At 38.5% G+C, this 25,394-nt stretch overlaps 4 protein-coding genes across 4 annotated transcripts; 2 read left to right on the top strand and 2 right to left on the bottom strand.

Moving 5' to 3' along the window:
- Positions 1-4,563: 4,563 nt before the first annotated feature.
- Positions 4,564-6,699, bottom strand: LOC121366257 (52 kDa repressor of the inhibitor of the protein kinase-like). The gene has a single exon (XM_041490770.1). It carries the CDS (start codon positions 6,697-6,699, stop codon positions 4,564-4,566), a length of 2,136 nt encoding a protein of 711 aa, XP_041346704.1.
- A 110-nt stretch (positions 6,700-6,809) lies between these two features.
- Positions 6,810-9,165, bottom strand: LOC121366256. Its single transcript, XM_041490769.1, has 2 exons — positions 9,063-9,165; positions 6,810-7,482 (listed from the first exon to the last, which is right to left on the bottom strand). Exons 1-2 carry the CDS (start codon positions 9,149-9,151, stop codon positions 6,810-6,812), a joined length of 762 nt encoding a protein of 253 aa, XP_041346703.1. The 5' UTR covers positions 9,152-9,165.
- Positions 9,166-9,377: 212 nt separating this feature from the next.
- Positions 9,378-19,485, top strand: LOC121366255. Its single transcript, XM_041490768.1, has 5 exons — positions 9,378-9,504; positions 13,800-13,972; positions 14,747-16,318; positions 17,105-17,776; positions 19,466-19,485. The coding sequence occupies exons 2-5, from the start codon at positions 13,828-13,830 to the stop codon at positions 19,483-19,485; spliced, it is 2,409 nt and encodes an 802-aa protein (XP_041346702.1). The 5' UTR covers positions 9,378-9,504; positions 13,800-13,827.
- A 3,634-nt stretch (positions 19,486-23,119) lies between these two features.
- On the top strand, positions 23,120-24,781 carry LOC121366254 (histone-lysine N-methyltransferase 2D-like; the record flags this gene model as incomplete). The annotated part of the gene is made up of 2 exons (XM_041490767.1): positions 23,120-23,848; positions 24,440-24,781. Coding segments are annotated over exons 1-2 (1,071 nt in total), but the record flags the coding sequence as incomplete, so codon positions are not given.
- Positions 24,782-25,394: the final 613 nt, after the last annotated feature.

The following is a 25,394-nucleotide window of genomic DNA, read 5'->3' as shown; positions in this document are numbered from 1 at the left end:
GGCTGCTGTGGTGGTGGTGGTGGTGGCTGCTGTGATGGTGGTGGTGGCTGCTGTGGTGGTGGTGGTGGTGGCTGCTGTGGTGGTGGTGGTGGTGGTGGTGGTGGTTGCTGTGGTGGTGGTGGTGGTGGTGGTGGTGGTGGTAGACCGTTAGCATGTTTTTGTTGAAAATGTCTTAACATGGCGTCTCTCCGAGAGAATGTGAATGAAATGACCATATCTGACCCACATAGTTCCTTTTATAGTTTATTTAGAAATGCTTCTGCAGTTTCGGGGCTTTCCAGCCCGTACCACTTTGTTGTTGTTGTTGTTGTTTCCGTTTCAGATCGGCCATGGCTTGCTCTACCACCTGTTGTGTTGGGGACACCATGACGACTTTGGGTGTCGGAGGCTTCTTCTGTTCCTCTTTTTCTTTTTTCTATGTAGGGTCATACAGTTCTAGACATCGATCTACACTGTACATCATCTGACTTTTTCCACCACGTTGCACTGGAAAATGAGGTTGAAGTTTACCTTCTGCCTGCAGTTTATAGAAACGGGTCCACTTATCCACGTCGGGTACATATAACTTGTACTGGTCTGACATGTTGCTCCTCTGAAGGTTCTACCTCAAATGACGAGTTTTCCAAAACTATTTTACATATATACCTTATGACGCATAAAGATATGGTACAGGAATGTTTGAATGTGTGTGATACGTATGACCAGTGCCCCTCCTCTCAGGCACAAATCTCATCGTGCGAGCTCCCCAAAAACATCGTTACCAACATATTACCCTTTACCAGTGTCACTACCATAGGGACACGTCCAGAGACACACTCATGGACTCAGGACATAACTAAAAAAAGCTGTGTTGCAGTCACGCGTTCTTTCTCCATAGCAATGGGCTGGGAGTGTTTCACACACACACACACACACACACACACACACACACACACACACACACACACACACACACACACACTAGTTACCACCTTCGCGTTTGACCTAATTCAGTCAACACCAGCATACGCACACACACACACACAAAAGTTTGTATTTAATTATGAAATACTGGCCCCATAAGGGGTATGAGATTGTATATATAAAATATCCCTTGCTACTCATGGAAAAAAATGTAGCGGGTTTCCTCTCTAAAACTGTCAAAATTATGTTTTTCATCCAATAACCGATAATTCATAAACCAATGTCCTCTAGTGATGTCGCTAAACACAAACAAACTTTGACGGTCAGTGTGCATACCATAACAAATTTATTCTGCTACTTAAGACGGGCACGCGTCGGTATGTCTTTTGCAGTTCACCTGGTTTCATAAACACTCGGAGAGGTGTAATAAAATGCCTTTGTATGAGGGCTGATGAAGAGGTCTCATAAAGTACTCCTCTATTATAAAGCGAATGAATGAATGGCTGAATGACGGCAACAAAGAAAACGTCGACAATGTGCTAAAGAAATACAAATGAATGAAAATCATCACACACGCATTTTGTCTGGCGACATGAAAGCCTCACTTTAGACCAAACAGTCAGCAAACAGTTACAGTCCTTCCCCACGAGACATATTTTAACGGCTATTATTTTGGGTGCCTAGAATAAAACACTGTGAAAAAACATCCACGTGTATGTCCACTGTGAATACAAAATAACAACACAATAGACGTTATACAATGAAGCCAAAACCAACGTCAGACTTACACCTGGCCTGTACATAGTGTTATTATTAATTGTTGTTGTTTCTTTGCTTTTATTTGTTTGCTGACACCAGTTTGTTTGGTAATATGCAATACATTGAATTGAATACACCATGATCGCACACTTGCACCCAGGTCATTTTCTCCTACATAAAGACCACACACCTGTACCAACCTACACAGAGGCCATTGTCTCCTATACAAAGACCATTGTACCATTGTCTCCTACACAAAGACCATTGTGTCATTGTTTCCTACACAAATACCATTGTGTCATTGTTTCCTACACAAAGGCCATTGTTTCCTACCGAGGCCATACACCTGCACCCTCCTATACAAAGGCCATTGTTTCCTATACAAAAGCCATTGTTTCCTACCGAGGCCATACACCTGCACCCCCCTATACAAAGGCCATTGTTTCCTATACAAAAGCCATTGTTTCCTACCAAGGTCAGACACCTGCACCCACCTATACAAAGGCCATTGTTTCCTACACAAAGGCCATTGTTTCCTACCCAGGTCAGACACCTGCACCCCCCCCCCCCCCTATACAAAGGCCATTGTTTCCTACACAAAAGCCCATTGTCTCCTACCAAGGTCACGTGATCACGGGAAAGTAGGTCATGGCACCCGGCAGGCCTGTATACTACTAACGTAATGTCAATAACCAGTATTTTTATGGGGTTTTTTGTGTGTTTTTTGCTCCTTGTTCCCCTGCTAGCTACGGCCCTGGATGCACATTTACAGGGATGACTTTGACAACACGTCATTGGGCTATTTCTCGTTCCAGCCAATGCACCACGACTGGTATACAAAAGGCCGTGGTATGTGCTGTCATGTCTATGGGATGGTGCGTATAAAAGATCCCTTGCTGCTAATCGAAAAGAGTAGCCCATGAAGTGGCAACAGAGGGTTTCCTCTCTCAATAGCTGTGTGGTCCTTAACCATATATCCGACGCCATATAACCGTAAATAAAATGTGTTGAGTGCGTCGTTAAATAAAAACATTTCTTCCTTCCTGATCGATATATTTATGTTTTAAATAATAAACTTCAACTTGTTAGAAAGGAAATGTTTTATTTAACGACGAACTTAAAGGGACATACCCTAGTTTTTAAACAATAAGACACCCTTTTTAGAGCCGTTTATGATCACTGAAATAAAACATTACTTATTGTTTAGAGTATCCATTTCCGTATAACCGAAGTGTTTCTGGTCATCCTGGTGTTTCTAATACCACAAAATGCATTTTTCATATTTTTTAAAACGCACGTGCGTCTGTGAAGTAACAATTGTGAAGTCGCATTTTTGTCTATGTTTAAGGGTATTTCAACGTCACAGATTCTTACTTCACTCTGTTCTATCCAAATTTGTTACAGGTTTGTAAATTAACGAAAGTTAGTGAAAATTGGTACGGGTTGAAACTAGGGTCTTGGTTAAAAAATATGCCTTAGTGTTTAAAAACTAGGGTCTGTTCCTTTAAGGATTCAACTTGTTAGAAGTCTTCTTTAAAACTTACCACAACTGCATGGGCGGATCCAGGAAATATTTTTAGGGGGGGACCAAAAAAGAAGGGCACATTGACTCGTCAAAAGGGCACCTTACTACAAGTTTTGATATTTACAATTAATATGAATTCCTTTGTGTATATAATTATCAGTGTAGGAACGGAAGTGTACACTAAACAATATTTTTTATAGCTGCCGTTTTCTATACCGCTAGCTACACCATTCACCTTAGAACCTATGCAGTAGTTAATAATGCAACTACAGAAAAACACGTCAACGTCACCTAACCTTACGATTTCTACCGTGGTCTGACTCGGTAATAAAAGCTCCAGTTTCGGGAGCAAGCATGCACATATTTTTAGTGCAATTAACTCTGGTAACAAATCATACATCATGATGTATATTAAATTTAATACTGATAATTAATCGATCGATGCAAATATATACATTTTTGGTGAAAATACGCAAACAAATCGGAGGTAACATTTTCATAAACATCCGTTCAAACACGCAATAGTTAGGAGTATAATATTGTTTTAATAACAATAGCTTAATTTGTTAACTGAATAATTTTAATTATCAATGCAACAAATACAGAAGCACACTATAAATCAGTATTAAAAAAGTAATACTGTACGTCGATGGTATTTAGCGAGATCGTATCAATATATGTATACAATACTTGAACAATTCCATAGCAACCAAATGTTCTCAGTTGCTATCAACGCAACATTCAGCACAATAAAATAACTTAACAGGGAGCCCAGTCTGTCATTGTCAGGCAATGTGTAACGGAGACAATTTCATATGTAGTTTAATACTAATAGTTACGATGAACTATCCACAGTGCAGTTATCAATATTATGCACAACCATTAAGCATTCCATAGTAACAACTTGTTTTGATAATGATATATACCAGTATTAGAGAACAATCAACATAATTACACATCACGCAGTCCAGTGCCATTGTCAGGCAACGTGTAATGGACACAATTTGAGATATTCCTCAGTTAGGCCTATCGACAGGGAAGTGAATAAGAAATATGTTTAAAAAATAACGATGCCATCCTGTTGTTGGGTCCCTGGCTGTATAATCGAGGATGGGGCATAAAGTTCTTAAAAGATGACATTGTAAACAAAATAGCTGGTTAATCGCGATTACAAGGTGTAGTCACTATAAAACATTCGCTACTAGACCTTCAACGCCTGTTTGGCCCCTCTATCGATCCTAAAGGGAAGCCAACTCTATTGCCATTATAGGGAAATCAATCATATCTCCCATTTCACACGTATATACGATGCACTAATCACTAGCAAATAATCATATCTATCTAGTGGGAAAGCGACATGACAACCAACGTTTTGCTCACACAATTGCCATGATGGATTCTTGAAACATTCTGAGACGATGCTTTCGTAAGAACATGCTAATGATTTCAGAAATGTCAATTTTCATAGAATGATGAATATGCATCAAGGCAAGTCCTGCTAGTCTGTCTTCTCCCATGGTATTTCGTAAGAAGGTTTTGACACGCCGTAGTGCAGAAAACGAACGTTCTGCCGATGCACTACCAACAGGCATTACACAGGCAATGGCAAGCAATACTTTCACGTTGGGAAAGACTGCCTCGTTACATGCTCGGTATGACTGCAACAACGAATCTGGAACAGGATCTGTTGAACATTTCCTGTTTCTTGACCACTGCATCACTGATTCCTGGAAACTCATATTCGTAGAATCTGTTGAGGAGGATTCATTGCCAATAGATGTCCACATCTTTTTCCAGCTACCTAGTTCTGATTTGAGGTTAAGTGGTGTTGGTAGGTCAGTTTTCCAGAACTGCAGATCTGTATGTAACAATTCTATGTCACTGGTTTTGACAATCAATTTGGGAATAAGGCCAAACAAATGACGACACTTACAGGCATCCTCTGAAAACCTACTTTCCATCTCTGTGATAAGGTGGTCTAAAAAGGGAATAGCTATCGAGTTCCTGAAGTATTGCTCTGTAGTGGAACTTGGAATGTTGTCACGATGTTGCTGAAATCTACCACCTACACGTGACATTGTGACATATCCACCTATGTCTTCGGAGAGTTTGACAGCCTCACCGTACCAATCTTTGAATATGCCATCGATGTTGCTTCTATTCGATTTCAAGTCAGTAACCGACTGACCAATGAGATTGTAGGCTTCATAGCAATCTAGATCACTGCACTGCAGAAGCTTCGCTATAGGCATGACAGACAGAAGACAACTTTTGATGGTCAAGAATGCCATTATAAATGGGAATGACTTGATGGTTGTTAACAATCCCTGAGCTGTGGTTCTCGTGTTGGCATCCCACAACCAATTTTCTTCACCATATATGTCAGGATATAGTGCAGGATTAACAATAGCATCCAGGCATGTCGTCAGTTCTGAGTACAGCTCATGGAATGTGTCGTAGCAACTGTGGCGTTCCACCCATCTGGTTTTACATAAACCAAGAAGTTTCTTTTTGGTACTTTCACATTTTAGTTTAGCAAGTACCTGTTCAAAAAAACGTTGTCGTTTCGGAGAATTGTGAAATAATAAGTATATTTCATTTAATGAACCTATCATGTTTCTAACAGGCGTCATCTTGCACGAAGCTGCGATCGAAAGGTTTAGAACGTGACTGTTACAATGTGTGTATAGAGCTTTCGGAGCAACATTTCGAATTCTCCCATTTACACCATTGACCTCACTAGACATGGCTGATGCACCATCATAAGCTTGCCCACGTAAGTTATCAATGTTTAGTTCGTTTGCCCGCAAAATATCAAGGATGCTTTCAGATATTGCTTTACCTGTGGTGCGTTTCAAAAACGAGTAATTGAAGAATGCTTCGATAATTTCAACATTATTTACGTCATTTGTTTGCAAAAATCTCAAACAAAGAGATAGGATTTCCTGATTGCCAAATGTGTCAGTAACCTCATCTGCCATTATGGAAAAGAATGGACTAGGTGATCCAGCTTTAATGCCTAATGTTAGGTGGTGTCGAATAAAATCTCCGATAAGGACTACAATTTCATTTTGTATAGTTTTGCTGGTGTATTTCGATGTTTGTTGTCCTCTTTCTAAATGAGTGTGCAGAATTTTATCACTTTTCGCCATGAGATCAAGAGTTGCTAAGAAATTGCCACGATTAGAAGCTGTATTACTACTGTCATCTCGATGTCCTCTAAGCGCAATATTCTGTTTTCCACAAAAAACAACTGCATCAACAATGCATTTCAAAATATGCAAGTTATCTTCAAACAGTTGTTTTCTTTTCCGGTCTAAGATACAATCCACCTGTTGTGAGGGTTTACTCGAATTCTGTTTGGCTATTTCTGCAGCAATCAGGGCATCTTTGTGGTAGTCAAGGCGCATATGGTTATCTAGAATACCATCTTTTGAGCCCTTGGCTTTTCTGAGGTTTGTAAATGCTTTATTTACTAAGACACCAACACTTTTATTGCGGGGCGGAAACATAACACAGTACTTGCAGAGTCCGCCTTCTAATAAAGGACTGAACACTAACCATGTATACTCGTCCAGCCACTGAGACCTAAAAACTAGTGTTTTTTCATCACCCCTTTGTCTTACAACTTGTGAACAAAATGTTTTATATCCCACCGGAGGCACAAAATGTTGTTCCATGTATTTGCACTTTTCATTATCACTAAAGTGACGGACATCAATTTTGTTTTTAACGATTTTTCCAAGGTCAAAGTAAGAATGATCATTGAAATCAGTAACAACGGATCCATCATGCGTTGAAGCTGTGTCTCCTGATACAACGACTCCATCCTGAGTTGAAACTGTGTTACACATAGCAACGACTCCATCCTGAGTTGAAACTGTGTTACCAGTAGCAAGGACTCCACCCTGAGTTGAAGCTGTGTCTCCTGATACAACGACTCCATCAACGACTGAGTTGAAACTGTGTTACACATAGCAACGACTCCATCCTGAGTTGAAACTGTGTTACCAGTAGCAAGGACTCCACCCTGAGTTGAAGCTGTGTCTCCTGATACGACTCCATCCTGAGTTGAAACTGTGTTACACATAGCAACGACTCCATCCTGAGTTGAAACTGTGTTACCAGTAGCAAGGACTCCACCCTGAGTTGAAACTGTGTTACACATAGCAACGACTCCATCCTGAGTTGAAACTGTGTTACCAGTAGCAACGACTCCATCCTGAGTTGAAACTGTGTTACCAGTAGCAATGACTCCATCCTGAGTTGAAACTGTGTTACCAGTGCAGGCCAAACTAAAACGTAATTAAAACAGAGTTTTATTATGGATGTAACCTTTACAGCTAATAAACACTGGGTGTAGGACATCCGCTGTTGCCGATTAGTCACGTGACCACTAACAATCAAAGTGTGCATGTATTATAACACTTTTATTTGTATATAACCAGTGGTTATTATATAAAGAGGCACTTGTAAAATATAACTGTAAAGGGCACTATAGCAATGACTGTCTAGGCTAATAAAATAATTTTATTCCTGCATATTTATTGGTTTTATCCATAAATGTTTGCCGCATTCCGTTAAACGCCAACGCAACGGTCCGAAACGGAACCGCGCCAAAACGGAATCTTCATTTCCCGCAAAAACGGTTCAGTTTAAACGGCCCTTCATCCTCGCAAAGCAAAACAAGCACGCGACAAAATAGAACCATTGTTGCCCGCAAAAACGGTTCAGTTTTAACGGCCCTTCAATCTCGCGGAAACGAAACCATTCCAAAAAGGACTGAGGCGAAAACGAACGTTCGTCGCCGAAAAAATAGTTCAGTTTTATCACTATTCGATCGGAACACCAACGTTTTCAGCTGGGATAGTTTCGTAAACGATTTATATGCAAAGGAGCATTGTTATCGGTCGTACGATGCATTTCTCATTAGTATTTCAAGTCGTATACATTTATTAATTATAAGTCGTCCAAAGAATTTCTCGGTCCGAATGCGTCGTTGTCAAAAGCCGGTTCGATCATGTGCTGAAAGGAAATCTACCCAAATATTACTCTTGTATAAGATATCATTTCATTGGCTGGTAGTGTTATAGTCTAAAAATAGCCTTGGGATTGCCAGTGCCACAGATTGTGAATCGTGGGTATTTTTGTAAATCTGGTAATGGCGGTAATACTTTTTGCCGTGGACGTAAATTTGCGTTTTCATCTGCATTCGTTATCACTCATTCCAGTTTCGATCATAGACTAATAATTTTAAATATGGATGTTATTCACGTATGGATTTTTTTAATACTTTTTTTAATTATAAAAAAAATTTTTTTTTTTTTTTTTTTCAATTTTATCAATAAAATAGGTAGAGTCGGCTGAAAATGTTAGGGTCGGTCGGGTTACCCTAAACACAACTTTTTTTTTTTTTTTTAGGCCCTAGGTAGGGCAGATATATATAAAAACGATACAAAGGGGCACTTGTAAAATATAACTCTAATGGGCACTATAGCAACGACTGTCTAGGTAAGGTAGATATATATAATATATATATAAACGATACAAAGGGCACTTGTAAAATACAACTGTAATTTAAGGGCACTACTCTAGGAACGACTCTCTATAGTTACACATAAAAATGACAGAGCCTATTTTTCATTACTAATTTTGATGATCAGTAGTACAATTTGAAAGCAAACATTATTAGGCTATCATTATGCAATGTTGAACAGACAACTTTCAAGCGCTCATAACTAATGGAAGGGCGCCACGGGAAATTTCAGAATGCTACATGGCTGATGCCATCAAAGTTAATTGTTAAATTTCCTAGTAGATAAGAATATATAGCCTAGGGAAGAAACCAATGGACAACAATTCAAGATAAACTTACTTTAAAAAACCATCTAGCTTTTTACATCGCTTAGCTTCATGAAATAAAGTATTTTTAAGCAATTTTCTTCGTCGCTCCTTTCGCGGCATGGTTGTCTGTATAATTCGTGTGACGTCACATCAGCGATCTACAGTTCTAACTATAACGTTTGAAGAACAGTTAAGATAAATGCAAAAGTTGCTGACAGAGAGAGAGAGAGAGAGAGAGAGAGAGAGAGAGAGAGAGAGAGAGAGAGAGAGAGAGAGAGAGAGAGAGAGAGTCATGTATGCTATTCATACAGAGTCGTGTCCCCTTAGCATATCCCGGAACACATCTCAGAAAGAACTAATGCTAGATCTTGAATCGAGCTTTGTTGTCGACTGGTTATTTGATATTATTTTCCTAATTATTTAAATTAGTGGATGATGTTCTCGTTATAAACTTAAGCACAGATATACATCAGGTAAATAATGTTTCGTTGTATACATATAGCAGTAAGTGACTACGTGTGAAACACCGAGCGAGATGTGTGTCATCGTGTCAGATACAGCAATCTAGCCGAGTAGGTCATTATGTTGGAATTTTCAGTTTTAAAAATTGTTAAACTAAATAACCACTAATATATATTTATTGAAACCCATTCCCAAAGTTAACAAAATACCCTAAACTCGAGAATTATAAACGTTTTGTAGCCTATATATTAAAACGTGTAAACTAAGTAGCCTGAGTAGCCCAAGCCGACTTTTGTAACAACTTGACCTAAATATGTAAAAAGAATGAATCATATATTATGAAGATTCATAAGAATATATAATATTTATGTCAGTTATTTACTGTTTACACACAGTATATAATATATTTTTCTATTAATGTTTTATAACTGTAATACTTTGTTAACCAAAATGTCTTTTTATTTTTAAAAATAGTTTTTAATTCTTTGTTATTTTCCTGTAGACGGTTCAAAAACAGGGTTTTCCCCCCATGTCATTAATAGACCACATCGGCGTTCTGGTACACTGGGGTGTTCAGGATGGTCAGCGCTATTGGCGGATTCAGGGCGGGTGTGTGAGTGGAGGGGTGTGTGTGTCACATGGGTCCCGTGACCCCCGCCCGTTATAAGTGTCGGTTTTAATGACATTTTAACGCCATATAACCGTAATTAAATTGTATTAAATAAAACATTGCTTCCTTTTCAATTCATTATTCACAATATACAACACTAAACTGCCCTGAAAAAAGGTATCTCTGTGCATCTTTATTTTTAAAAAGGGAGCGGGACGTAGCCCAGTGATAAAGTGTCTCTGTGCATCTTTATTTTTAAAAAGGGAGCGGGACGTAGCCCAGTGATAAAGTGTCTCTGTGCATCTTTATTTTTAAAAAGGGAGCGGGACGTAGCCCAGTGATAACGTGTCTCTGTGCGTCTTTATTTTTAAAAAGGGAGCGGGACGTAGCCCAGTGATAAAGTGTCTCTGTGCATCATTATTTTTAAAAAGGGAGCGGGACGTAGCCCAGTGATAAAGCACTCACCTAATGTGCGGTCGGTCTGGGGTCGATTCCCACCGGTGGACCCACTGGGTTATTTCTTGTTCCAGTCGGTGCTCCACAACTGGTATATCAAAGGCCATAGTATGTACTATCCTCTCTATGGGATACTGCATGTAAAAGATCCCTTGCTGCTACTTGGAAAGAGAAGCCCATTGCGTGGCGGCGGCGGGTTTCCTCTCATTATCTCTGTGTGGTCCTTAATCATATGTTCGTAGCCATATAAACGTAATTAAAATATGTTGTGCGTCGTTAAATAAAACATTCCTTCTTTCATTTATTTAAAAACAAAATGTCTGGGAAGCATGCCTCTGAATTACCTACGGATACCAGTATCTGTGAAGGAGTGAAGATTGCTTATTTGCTACACATTGTCGTTGTTGTATAACATTATTCTTTACAGAACAGTAAATATTTACTGATGCCTTCGACAGACTAACTTTGTACCATCATGTTCTATCATATCACATTTATTAACATTTTGATATCGTGACGTATATAGAGGATAATAAACGAGTTACCAGTTATTATCAAATTTATGTCCCGAGTGAAATAATTTTCAGTTGTCAATTATTTCACGAGGGACATAAATTTGATAATAACTGGAACCGAGTTTGTTATTCTATTTATTACCACAGCTATATTTTTTTTCTGAAAACCTTTATTTTCCACGCACATGCACGAAGGCCAACCTGTATAGAAATGATGTAAACCACTAAATACGCACTGTTCTGAGAATTACTATAACGTTGTAATTTAATCACGTTCATAGATAATTAAAAAACACACACAAGTTCTCTTTATTCTGCTTCAAACTCTATAATGAATTGCATTAAAATGACATTTTCTTATTAATTTAACACCAAAAACAGAGACCCGTAAACGCAAACTCTTTAAACTACATGACGTCATTTTGGGTTTGTCAAATCGTAATAACGTCATATTTAGTACCGACAAAGTCATTGGTTTGTAAGCGTCAGACTTACCAATAGTATTGTTCGTTAAAATCAATGTCGAAACCGCACTCACAGAGGTATTACGTGAAATAAACCAATGGCAAAAAATATGGAATTCCTGTTATGAGTGACCGCTGGGGTAATAAATATATATATATATATATTGTCAAACCTATCATAAGCGGCCACACATGGTAGTGTTCAAAAGTAACCGCTTAAAACAAGTGGCCGCTGAATACAGGTTGTCACTTTTTTAGTGTTTAAAATATTTTTTGTCTTTTTTCTTTCTTTTTTTACCGTGTGTACTGTAATGGGTGTGTTCTATTGTTTACTATAAATCAACTTTCAACATGGCGCCATCTTCAGAAATAATGAAATGTAATTGAAAAGTGTGAATTTCATCGTTTGAAATCCATTCTCTCACAAGTTAGTTGTCTCTTTTCATTTAATTACTACTTCTTGCGATGTACTGTCATCAAAGGCGTACGGTACGTAGGGGTTAGGCAAAATGCTCGAATCTGGATAACAACATTTATTCAGATCACTGCAAAACAACTATATAGAGAACTGGGACCAATTTCACAAAACATAGTAAGCATAGTTTTGCACGTAAACGTAAATCTACGACTAAACCACAATTTTTATTACTATTATAGTACAACAAATATAGTAAAAAAGTACACAGTCCGACCGTAGCCGGTAACAGGCGGAGGGTGGTATGGTGCTATGGAATTTGGAATGTCCTGTAGGATTAAGCCAAAGAGAATGGGTGCGCATTTTTGATGAATGAATGAACGGTCGATCTAAATGTAAAGGTAGGGAGCTACGTCTAGGTTTGGAATTAGTTGGCCGAGAGTAGCTCGTTAATTGGACCTAATTGGTGTTGACACGTCTCCCTAGGTTGCCCATAGGGGCCTTTAAAAGGGCCTGAACTGTTCAGCTCAACTAATATTGTGGTTGAAGTGATATAAATACGTGGTGAAAAGGCCACGCTCATTTTTCCTGAATATCTCAATCGTTTTTGCCCGAACTTGACGATTTGCTCCAGCATTGGGGGAGAGAGGGAGGAGGGGGGTTACACAGTGGAGATGTCGGACTGAATGGTTACCAGTATCCATGAAGGAGTAAAGATTGCTTATTTTCTGCACGTTGTCGTTGCTGTTTAATATAACATTATATATATATATATATTGGTTTTTTTTTTTTTACAGAATAGTCAATTGTGGCCGCTTAACACAGGTATTTTGGGATCCAATTTAGGTGGCCGCTGACCGCATTATCAGGTGACCGCATATTACAAATGCATTTACATTAAAAATTGTTTGGGAGGATAAAAGAAAGTGACCGCCTACGGCAGGTGAATACTGAATATTTAATTTTTACTAACCATTCTGTAAAATAATATATATTTGGTCCGTTATTCTTGAAAATACCTCTTAACACACACACACACACACACACACACACACACACACACACACACACACACACGCACACACACATCAAGCACTTAAGCCGTTCTGTCATTTTCGCTTGATGCGCGGCCGGTCTAGAATCGATCCTCGCCGGTGGGCCCATTGGGTTATTTCTCGTTCCAAACAGAGCTCAACAACTAGTTTAACAAAGGCCGTGTGATGTATTATCCTGTCTGGGATGGTGCATCCTTTGCTACTAATAGAAAAATGTAGCGGGTTTCCTCTCTAAGACTATATGTCTACATTACCAAATGTTTGACATGCAATAGCCGATGGAATAATAAATCAATGTGCTCTAGTGGTGTCGTTAAACAAAACAAACTTAAATTTTGCCTATTAATAAACGCGCGGTCGGTATAGGATCGATCCCCATCAGTGGGCCCAGAAAGGGCCGTGGTATGTATTATCCTCTGTGGTATGCTGTTTATAAAATGTCCATTGCTGCTAATCGGAAAGAGTAAACCAGTGTTTCGCGACAGCGGGTTTCCTCTCTCATTATCTGTGTGGTCCTTAACCAAATATTCCTTCCTTCCTTCCTGTTAGAGTTCCGTCATTTGTCATCTGTTATAACTGGTTTGATCAACGTTTGATTACTCACACAGTTAGAATGTACTTGTACATGAACTAAAGGATTTAATTATCTCAGGTATACGAACCTATTGTCATGCTTACCTGGATATGTCCTACAGATTTCGCACATTTTACCGATAATTTTTGCAGTTTTATGAAGCAGAGGCCAGGCAAATGTACCTTCATAATGTTGCCGTCTTTTGTAATATTCACAGGTGTTGCACAATCGATGCAAGTCAGAGTATGAGCGAGTCGAACAGGGCGAGTTCCAGTTATGTTGGAAATATCCCACGTTTTGATTTCTCTTTTGAGACTGGCAGTGAAACCTCCGACATCCGGGGAACACCATCGGTGGAATCTATATTCAATTTTACAGATGTTATTCCAGGTAAGTTAAGCAGACGATGAATATATTAAAATATCGACAGTACCAATTATGTTATAATTTCAAATAACCAATACACTTTGGTATACTAATGTAACTGTAGTAAATATATATTACAAAAAACAACAACAAACAAACAAACTACAACCCCAGGTGCAACCTAAAATATATCGTATACTCACACACACACATGGAAAAAATAAGGAATTACATAAATGGTACCAGCATAGATAGAATGAGTGCAACGAAAAATCCTGATCCATAGTGTTAGCAAATTAACCGTGTTACTTACATTCAATCCAATATTAAATCTTTTATTTTACACAGATATTACAACCCTAGTGGTGAATAAAATATGCTCTCCAGTATCCTTATTTCTTTCCATCAATATACTGTGCGAGCAAGGTTCGTAAAGAGATTTAACAAATACGTTGGTTGATGATCTCTCCCCATAATAAACCAAATGGGTTCAACTTTTGGTATCGGTACCTACGTCACTAGTTTTTCAAATATGTTTCATAAGAAATGTTAATGCAAATAGGGTGTATGTTAAGCCAAATAAGACTTAAATTGAGCAAATTTTCACTGTCCTAATTTCATTTTGATCTTCTGTCAATGTTTGCTAAACGGAGTTACTTCCTCTAAATAGAAAGTTTTCATTTTAAGGTGTATGGGTAACTTAAATTAATATATAAACTGGCATGTTTTGGACACTAAGAGGGTATTCCCAGTTGCCACGCTAATGACACCATTGATTTATTGATCCCTTCATTTCAGCTTTTATTGAATCGCCATTTCTGAACCAGAGACGTCGTACAACCCCGGTACACGTATTCGACTTCCGGAAGCCAGTCGCTCCTCTTGAGTTACTGCAGGCCAGTCGCATTGTTTTGGAAGATGATCTTATGGACACAAACTCATTATCAGGAAAGTTGAATGTACTACCGGAGTATGTAATAGTCAGTTCTGACAGTACGAAAAAGATTGCAGTCATAGTGGATCGGTTATATACAAAGAGAAATCTATTTTTACTAATAAACTGTTATCATGATAATTATCCCAGAATTCTCTACTGTGTATGTGTAGATGAACACATTACTGTGTCTCAACTGATTTATGCAATTTCAGAGAAACAGGCACAGAAAGATCAAGGAAAGGTATGTTTGCTTGTACAAGGACGAATTGTTCACAGTTCTGCAGAAAAGGTTATTAACCTCGGTTTAAATAACCTTGTAGAATGCAAACCCATCAATCAGCGACCAATAACTTTAAAATGTCGTTATCATGTAACACCAAAAGTGGAATTTCTGTATTACCTGGAATGCACGAGCACGGACTCTGTTCGGGAAGTAAAAGACAAAATATATTCGCAGTTGGGAAAAGAATTTCCAAACATTTTGCATCAAGGAGACGAGATTGTCATTTCTTGTGATACTGGCATTTTAGAGGACAATGGTTATTTGTTTCCTAGCGATGAAGTGAGTTTATCTCAGATTGATGTATTTCGTCGCGTGCCAGAGACCATCACAATTCAGACCAAAAGAGGTGATAGTATACCTATTGTTGCTGTCTACAATGGCCTTAGGACTACCATCGTAATACAACGAAATATATCAACAGAATATCTACGGTATAAAATCGGAAAGCACATTAAGAAACATCCACAGGCTTTAAAGCTGAAAATAAACAACACAAAAGTACCAGACATCAACAATCTTGCGAAGTTAGATTCGTTCACCAGCAACTGCGAGATACAGGTTGTATTCTCAAAGAAAACCACATTCCAAATGATATTTGCAAATGATAGCACTGATTCCAGAATCGTGGACATGTACAAAAATGATAAAGTTTGTCAATTAAAGGATATCATAGCTTCGTCTATCGGAGCCAGACCTTTTGATCTACAATTGTGTCACTCTGGAACGCAAATGGACGATAACAAACGGTTGAAAGAATACTATATCAGGTCTGATGGGATAATCGAGGTGGTTGTACTTGAAAATCGCATAAAACTCATGATCAGATGTTGCTGGTATCCACCACTGATTATTGCCATAGATAATTCGCGAAATACCACGGTACTGCAGCTGAAGACTTTCTTATCGACGATACTGAACTTGAGGGTTTTCAAAATGAACATTGTCTTTAAAGGAACGTCTCTGCGTAACTGTGCCACTGTTTCTGAATCAGGTATCAGGTGTTATAACACACTCGTTGTGTGCATGTTTTCACACAGCGAAAGGAACAATGACAAAGGCATTTTTAGACGGATCTCGTTGGACGGTGAGGGAACAGTTCATTTGGATGAAGCAGTTATAATGATGGATGGAGACGTTTTGGGTTTCCGAGGTAGACTTTAATATCTATGAACTTTGTATCAAGGAAAACACCCTTCACATTTATGTACTTTGTTTTTGCTTTTTTTGTGCGTATTTTTATTTTTGTGTGTGTTTTAGGGGTTTTTTTAGTGGCGCGGGCTTGGGCGTGAGCTCGATAGTGCACCTCTTAATTTAATCGTACAATTTCATCAGCAGCGAAAAAAGTAATTTAATGAAGTAATAATTTTTAGAATACTAGAAAAACATTAAATATAACAAATGACATTAATACGTTACAAATCTATATCACACGATACCCTATGATTTAGCTTTGTATCATGCACCGTTAAAAAACGTAAGCTATGCTATGTTAAGTAGAAATTATATTATCACTAATTGCGTGTGCATTGCCAGGGATTTATCCAGGCGTTCTGTGGATTCGAACACAGGCCCCTTCCCAAAATAAAGTAGCACTGAAAATTCCCAATTTCTATTCTAAAAAGTCCATATATATATATATATATATATATATATATTTATATATATATATATATATATATATATATTTAATTATGTCTGTTCCAATACATTAATTCAAGAGTTGTGTACTACATCATTCGGTGGCTTGAAAAATATCCCAAGTATGAATTATTCTTACTAAATTTTCCAATCCCTTCAGACATGAGACCCTGGCAAAAACATCTTCGATAAATCCCTGATTGCATACTTTTCCCTGTATTCAACTTCCAAAAAGTGACATGCTTTTTTATTAATGACCCGATATACATTACATTGCATTACATTATATATATTACAGAATTTAAAGACTTGGATACACTACCAGGCTATTGTCATCAAAATGATGAACGGCAGGGTTCACACAGAGGTATACGACTCCTAGACGATGATCAGAAAGGAGATGCCTTTAAGCTGTATCGTCAGCAACGACAAAACACCGTGCGATCAAGTCAGTCTGGGCACGTGACTTGGCACGACACGACACATTCAACAGAAGGATCTTCCACTAGCTCAGTCATATGCACCGAGAGAACAACATATCAGGAAGCGACCCACTGTGCTGAAAACAGAACTTCAACAACAGCAATATCACCGAGTTCAGTCACAAGAGAGTCACAGGCATCGCTAGGGTCACAGAGTTTGGTAAAAAGTGAGTCACAGAGTTTGGTCAAAACAGAATCAGAGACCGGACTCACAACAAAGCCACAGACTGTGTTTACAACAGAACATCAGAGTGTGGTCCCAACCGAGTCACGAAGTTTAACACGTTACCAAAATGCGGATCAGTTTCATGCAAATGAAATCAAGTCAATGACTGTGAAAGACGGCTTTTACAACTTTACGTTTCAAGGTAGATATTCAACAGCAGCTGTAGAGAAACTATTCGCGCGTGACCGTTCATATCCAGATATATTGGCAGAGATGACTCGGAGTGTTTCGCAGTTATCATTGCCAGAAAGCCCGGTAAAAGGTAATAATTATTACACACACACACGCACGCACGCACGCACGCACTACTAAAAGAGGCCAAAATGCAATTTTGCCTCCTAGATGACACGATCAACAGGCAGATTCAAAACCCTACACAAAAATACTACTCGTATAAATTCCCCTTCCATGTTCACACCACACCCCATCTACGCCCAGAGTAATAGTGCTTAAAAACTAGGGTCCGTTTCTTTAAGTAAACTTACTAAGGTGACACTCCATAATTGACGTATGCATTCGTAGTCATTAAACAAAAACATTCTTATAGCAAGTTTACACTAAAAACCGTCCAATGTTCAGAAAACAAAAAAAGAGTAAGCACTAGGTTATTTTTATGTAAGGATATCCACAATGACGTCATTCAGGTTTGACGTCACTTATTCTTACGTCATTTGAATATCGCGTAATTGCTGACTGGAATTTAAAGTTGCGTATACAGATTACAAAAACACATATTGAGCTTGAGATTATATGATAAAGAAGGAAGGAAGGAAAAGTTTTATTTAACGACGCACTCAACACATTTTATTTACGGTTATATGGCGTCAGGCATATGGTTAAGGACCACACAGATATTGAGAAAGGAAACCCGCTGTCGCCACTTCATGGGCTACTCTTTTCGATTAGCAGCAAGGGATCCTTTATATGCACCATCCCACAGACAGGATAGTACATACCACGGCCTTTGTTACACCAGTTGTGGAGCACTGGCTGGAACGAAAAATAGCCCAATAGGTCCACCGACGGGGATCGATCCTAGACCGACCACACATCAAGCGAATGCTTTTCCACTGGGCTACGCCCCGCTCCATATGATAAAGAGATTATTACCCTCGTGTGTTTCGGTATCGTCAATATCATATATTAGGAATAAAAAAAAAATATATATATTATGCTCTCTAGAGGCTCACATAATACAATTTTTATTCCTAATATATGATATTGACAATACCGAAAAAACACTCTGGTAATAATCTCTATATATTATATATTAGCTAGCATATTCAGTGTAATCAAAGTATGATATTTTTCGGATCACATACTTTCAGAATTTGATAACTTTGCAAATTAGATGTAAATTAATCGAGGTCACGGCACTACGTTTATTAACATTTAAGCAAACGTACTAGGGTAACACTCCATTATTGACGTAGCGCTCGCTTAATGCGCGGTTGGTTTGGGATCGATCCCCGTCGGTGGGCCCATTGTGTTATTTCTCGCTCGAGTCAGTGCACCACGACTGGTATATCAAAGGCCCTGGTATGTGCAATCCTGTCTGTGGGATGGGGCATATAAAAGATCCCTTGCTACTAATGGAAAATTGTAGCGGGTTTCCTCTCTATGACTGTATCAAAATGATCATGTTTGACATCCAATAGTCGATTAAAAAATCAATGTGCTCTAGTGGTGTCGTTAAACAAAACAAACTTCCATTATAGACTTATACATTCATAGTCATCAAATAAAACATTTCAAAAGAAACTATAGACTCAAAACTGTCCAGCGTTCAGAGAACAAAACACGTTATTATCCACGTGGTTAATAATAATGATACGAAGCACAGTGTAATAACAAGTGTAATAACGTAATTTTGGGAACATGACGTTACTTCCCCAGTCCTAACTCAGACTGTGCATTTGAAATATGATGTGATTTTGTCGTCTTCTTCTAGTTATAGCTGAAATATTTTGAATTGGGTCTTGTTATTCATACAGAAAACAACAATAATGTAGCAGTCGGTATTTTGTGCGTGAAGCTAGGTTCAACAAAGTTCACAACACCAGCTACGGGTTAGGGCATCATCTTTTATTAAACATAAGACACAAGACACACCCTGCAAGGATTAAAAACACAAACGTTAACAATATGGTAAAAACAATACAAATATATCCCTATCGAGGTAAAACAAACATTCAGGCATATATTAATGAAACACATTGCAAATCATAGAAAACCGTCATTAATCATTAATTATCATTCTGATGATTATGAATCATCATCCTCTTTATCCTAAATACTGTCATCACGATTATTAATCATGTTAACATACATATATATATATATATATATATATATATATATATATATAATATATATATATATATTATATATATATATATATATATATATATATATATATATATATAATAATCATTTCGTGACCACCAATTATAATCAGATTATAGCAAAGGGGAGATAATTTATAGTAAATAGGGTTATTTTAAATGATTGTAATTATAATTATTATTTGACGTAATAAAGCTTTATCATTAATGAGTTTATGAAAGAAAGGATATAAATTACAAGAGTATATTTAAAATTACAAATATATAAATATTAGACTTAACCTGTAGCTTAACATACCATATGAATTACACGTAGGCATTGTGTTGATATATTCCATAACAACTGGGGAAACCTGCATAAAAATAAATTCATAATATCAATTGTTTAGTATATGGTTTCCATATATCTATTATACATTCAGAACTAAAACATTTAAACTAATTCATTCCAAAACCAATGCTTTGGTGTAGTTCGTCATAAAACACATTGATTAAACGTAGCTAAATTATTAACTCAGATAAGCTAACAACTAAAACAGAAACTTCACTTAAATCATAAAATATATAGTTTTGACAGCAGAAAACAAAGATGGCTGACATTCATTATGTCACGCCCTGTAATCCATAATAATTAAAAGGCAGATTTATTATTAAATATTATATGTTGAATTATTCATTAATCATTACCAGGAATAGAAAATTAGGCATTTACTATTATTATTTAAGTTTATCTTCTATAACAAATTAATACTAACCTTTAAATTAAACTTCTACTATTTCTCTCTTATCTGAACTTGTTTCTTCAAATACTAAATAATTCTGTCCTGTCTTTGTTAGTCCAAAGAAAGCATGCAGATACATGTGAGTGTTAATTATCCAATGGGAGAGAAAGAGACAAGGGTCAAAGTTTAAAGATAGCTTGGGTGTTTGTATTGTAGCTATGGCTACCAAAAGAGCTCACACTGACTGCACTGATGTGGTCACGCGTGGTTGACCAGCATACACGAACATATCACAGGTACAGGGCAATACTAGAAAAAGGTGATAAAATGTTAATTATAGTGATATGTTGTTCAACCTGTAGTTGTTACAGCCTGAAAATAAACATTAATGAAATACATACTAAATACCATACTTAAAGGTACATACTCCTCTAAGAACCTGAAATTAAACATTAATTACATAAAACCTATATGCTTAAAATACACGTGTACTACATAAACAATATGAATAATAAAGAAATTATTATACTCGTGTGTGAGTCGTACTGATTTTACAAAACTCGTGTCAAGTTTGACGTCATTTCCATTCAAAAGGACATCGCGTCACATATTCTTATGTCATTTGAAATATCACACTTTTAACTGTTCTAACTTAAGCCAATTAAGTTTTAGGCATGCTGCTTTGTATATACACCTCAACCTTTTGAGCTGTCTATTCAGGCCAGGAGCTAACGGTTAGTTGCTAATGGTCACTAGTAGCTAGAGAAGATAGTTTTGTGATCTTAGACCTCCCTGTTAAGTCATTGTAACGCACTTGCCTGTACCGGCATGCAAACCCAGTACCTACTAGACTTAAAACCATTGGCTTAACGTCTACGCCATCGAAGTCAGTATAACAGACTGAATGTGGGATGATATTGATTGTTCCTATTTTAATTAATATTAACTGAGTGATAACTCTATGTTTGAGATGATAATAAAAATTAATGCATGCCAAAACAATAATTATTAGAATAATAAATAGTATCTGGACTAGACTATTGCCATTATTGCTGAGATGCGATATTGGATATTCTATAGGGTTGTATACATTTGATGAAATGTTGTTTTGCAATAAATATTTTATTGCCGAGTAAAACAAATTAGCAATCCAATATTCAAAGTTGTTTACATGTATAACTATATTTTATTTTGTAGACGAACTTCAACAGATATTCCTTGTTCTTTCTAAGAATCTTGGTAAAGAATGGCAGATGCTGGCATTGCATTTGGGGTTAGAACAGAAAGACATTGACAAGTGCGAATGTGAACATGGAAAGAATCTGGAACTGAAGATACACAGCATGCTATCCTGCTGGAGGTCCAAGAAGGGAAAACGGGCAACCAAAGATGAACTACTTCGTAGATTAAGATCGTATGAGCTCAACAGTATTGCCGATGACTTGGAAAACGATTTTCCCGATAGTCTATAAAGTTAGAACTACTTCGTAGATTAAGATCGTATGAGCTCAACAGTATTGCCGATGACTTGGAAAACGATTTTCCCGATAGTCTATAAAGTTAGAACGGTTTCGTAGATTAAGTTGTGTGAGCTCAACAGTATTGCCGATGACTTGGAAAAACATTTCTCCAACAGTCTATAAAGTTGCCGCCATTGTGCAACCTCATACCTCTCCTACCCCGTCTGACACGCCGTGCATGCAAGCACCATGCAGGCATCCTCGTCCTTTGCCGCTAAAAAGCTGGTCTGACTCATGACACTAACGATCGCAGGTCGAACCCATGCCACTAACGATCGCTGGTCTAACCCATGCCATTAACGATCGCCGGTAAAAGGATATTGTTATTGATCAATAGCAACAATAGTGTATAAAATTATGATAAATGAAGCCGCCATCTTGCCCGACAATTCCCAGGCCTACACTGTACCAACATTTTTTGTGATAACATTAGCTCATTGAACCACGATGAACATTGCATAAGTGAATTGCTACTCCAAACAAAATAATCCAAACAAGAGACACAACGATACACCATAAAAGCGACTCTAGCTTTGCAACAGCTCAACATGCAAGTCGCATTCGGTTTTGTCTTTCAGCGGGAGAGGTCATTCAATTTTTCGTCCTAAACATTAAAGCCTTGAGCTGTTTATATCATATATATTAGTATACCACCACTGGACAAGTGTAAGTCACTAGCCGCCATATTTCCCATTGTATTTCCTTTGTGTTTTCTTGCAGGCTCCGTTTGAGGATCGAAAATATCATTTTTTGTTGCTTACGATTACGTCCTCTGACCGTCCTTGCACCAAGAAATTAATGGCCGCTTATTGTTTATGTTGAATAGTCTATTGTTAAGTGTAAATTAGTATATTAACTCCTAATAACTGTTTTCTAGTAGTGCCAGCTACTATATAAGACATTATTAATTGTTATACTATAGTATTATAATATTTAAAATATTAAACTCTTCTTGAAAGCCTTTATATTAATTAAAATCAATTAACTAATAACAAACCACAACTTGACCTCAGCCGCCATGACAGATGCCATGACAGACGCCATGTTGGATACCATACTAAATACTTCTGAGATAAAAGACCCGGATGCCCCTGATGATCCCCCTAAAGATAAATTAGATGAAGTACTTAACAGCAATAGTACCCCAAATAAAATTTCTGAGGAACAACCTTCATGGGACCATGAGTTTGGTACTCCCCAACCACTTTCAAATGTACCGTACGATGCTTCTACCCCCCCAGTAGGCGGCTCGCAACCCCCCATACCCCCCCCATACCGGACCCCTGTCAGAAACATAATGGCCGATATTTTAACTAAACCATGCCTGTCAATGATAGAAGAAATACCGACGGATGAATCTTTTTCGGATTCCCCACCCCCTCGGGGGGACAACATCGCCCGGGTCGTCGTAGGCCTTGACAATAATACCGGTAACGGCGAGGAGGGACCCGATTCCTCCGCCGGTTCAAATAAACTATTTATCCACGAAGAGGATTCGCCAGAAGACCCCCCCATGGAAAAAATAAATGAAATTCCCAATCCAACCGTTGTCTCTGTTGATATTGGCGAGGTAGGCGCCACTCTATGTCCGGATGCAGCCACCGCCAGCGGGTCACAGCCGCCACCCCCAGCTTCAACCAAGTCACCCAAGAAGAAGAAAAAGATTCTTCCCCCCACACCATATCCCGAGGGCCAGAGGAAGAGGAGGGTGGTGGAGGAGGTGACCCGCACTTCAACAGATGAAGAAGTGGGTAAGTATAATATTAGCACTTCTAATCGGTATAGACTCCTTGATGATGATATCTATGAAAAATATTCAGGAGGAGATACAGCAAAAAAAAGCAAAATTTCAGTTAAACCCTCCCCCCCACCCCCAAAACTCCCCATAGCTGGAATCAGGCAAGTTTTTTTTGCAGGTGAAAACCCAACTCGATACGAATATCTTTTCTTACAGGAGTCGATCAACTCCATCTCCACAGACCCCTCCTTTAACCTAGAAACAGCCCTTTTCTTCTTTACCCGGCTCATGGATGGAAGAGTTTTCATCCACTCGAAAATAGAGACCCCCCTCCTGAAGTTGGGTAGCTATTTCTACCTCCGCCCCGACCCCAACTCCAGCCATAGCGTAGAAATCGTTCTTGAAAGTATATACCAGGAGCCTATGGAAACTGGTAAGAGCCTTGACCCCCCCATCACCCCCTCCCCCACCGGCTCTCAACTAGGATATACACAAGACCCCATACTCAGCCAGAATATACATCTTAATGTTCTAAGTTCAATCCCTCCAAATAATGTAAACAATAGCTCAACACTATCCTCTGTACACGGTTCCGTTCAGGTCCGCACGCCCCCAACAGATATCAATATGTTAACGCCAGACCATCCCGAAGCTAATTCTCAGGCCACTCGGCGGTCTCCGACTCCTTCCGAAGTGGGTTCGGAGACGGCCGGGAGGCCTCTTACCAGTAAACTACCATCTACGGACGAATCCGAACCACCAATCAATAAATTCTGTACGGCCCTACCCCAAGACCCTGCCCAACCGGTTGCGGAGGGAATATGGGGGGACGAGCCGTGCGAGTTCTTTGGCCCAGTAGCCATCGTCTCCAGACCTAAACCTATTCAAGAATTCATGGCAGTTAAAACTAAAAATACTAAACGAAGTTTGCAGTTTGACAAGGTAAATAAAGACCCAGTTCGTTCAGATTTTTTGCGCTCGGCAACTAAACAAACGTCCCCCCGGAAACGGAAAGTAGCTCTAAGATCGACATGCCCCGGGGGTGAACAACTGGAAAAAAAAAATAATCAACCAATATTCAAGGAGGAGTATCCCCCACTCCCACAAAAAACCCTAATCTCCAATCCACCATCCAAGGGTACCCAGGTCCCCTTGGCCTTTTATAAAGGGGTGGAACCAACTAAGGGCGGTTCTGGGATCGCCCCTCTTCACAGCATGGGACCTACCGAGCCACCCCAGTTTACTGTGGTCGGTAGCAAATCTTCCAGTAAACCCTTTAAGGAAAATCTAAACACTCCGACAAACAATAGCTCTACTATACAAGATTTTACCTGCAGACGGCTGGTCAGGATGCCACCCGGACCGCTGTCTGCAGTTCAACTTCAAAACATTTTAATAAAAGAAAACCCAGACTTAGACATTAAAAACGTTACAATCTGGAGAAACGGCTACTGGGACATCCTTCTTAAAAATAAAAATAACTGTGTGGATCTGATAATCTTCAGGTCCCAATCATATCCACTCTTAATGTTCAGACCGAAACCAATTAAATGTG

Source organism: Gigantopelta aegis, unplaced genomic scaffold (genome assembly GCF_016097555.1).
Source record: "Gigantopelta aegis isolate Gae_Host unplaced genomic scaffold, Gae_host_genome ctg5101_pilon_pilon:::debris, whole genome shotgun sequence".
NCBI classification, from domain to species: domain Eukaryota; kingdom Metazoa; phylum Mollusca; class Gastropoda; order Neomphalida; family Peltospiridae; genus Gigantopelta; species Gigantopelta aegis.
Note: the sequence above shows the minus strand (reverse complement) of the source record. Positions and strands in the feature narration are given on the sequence as shown.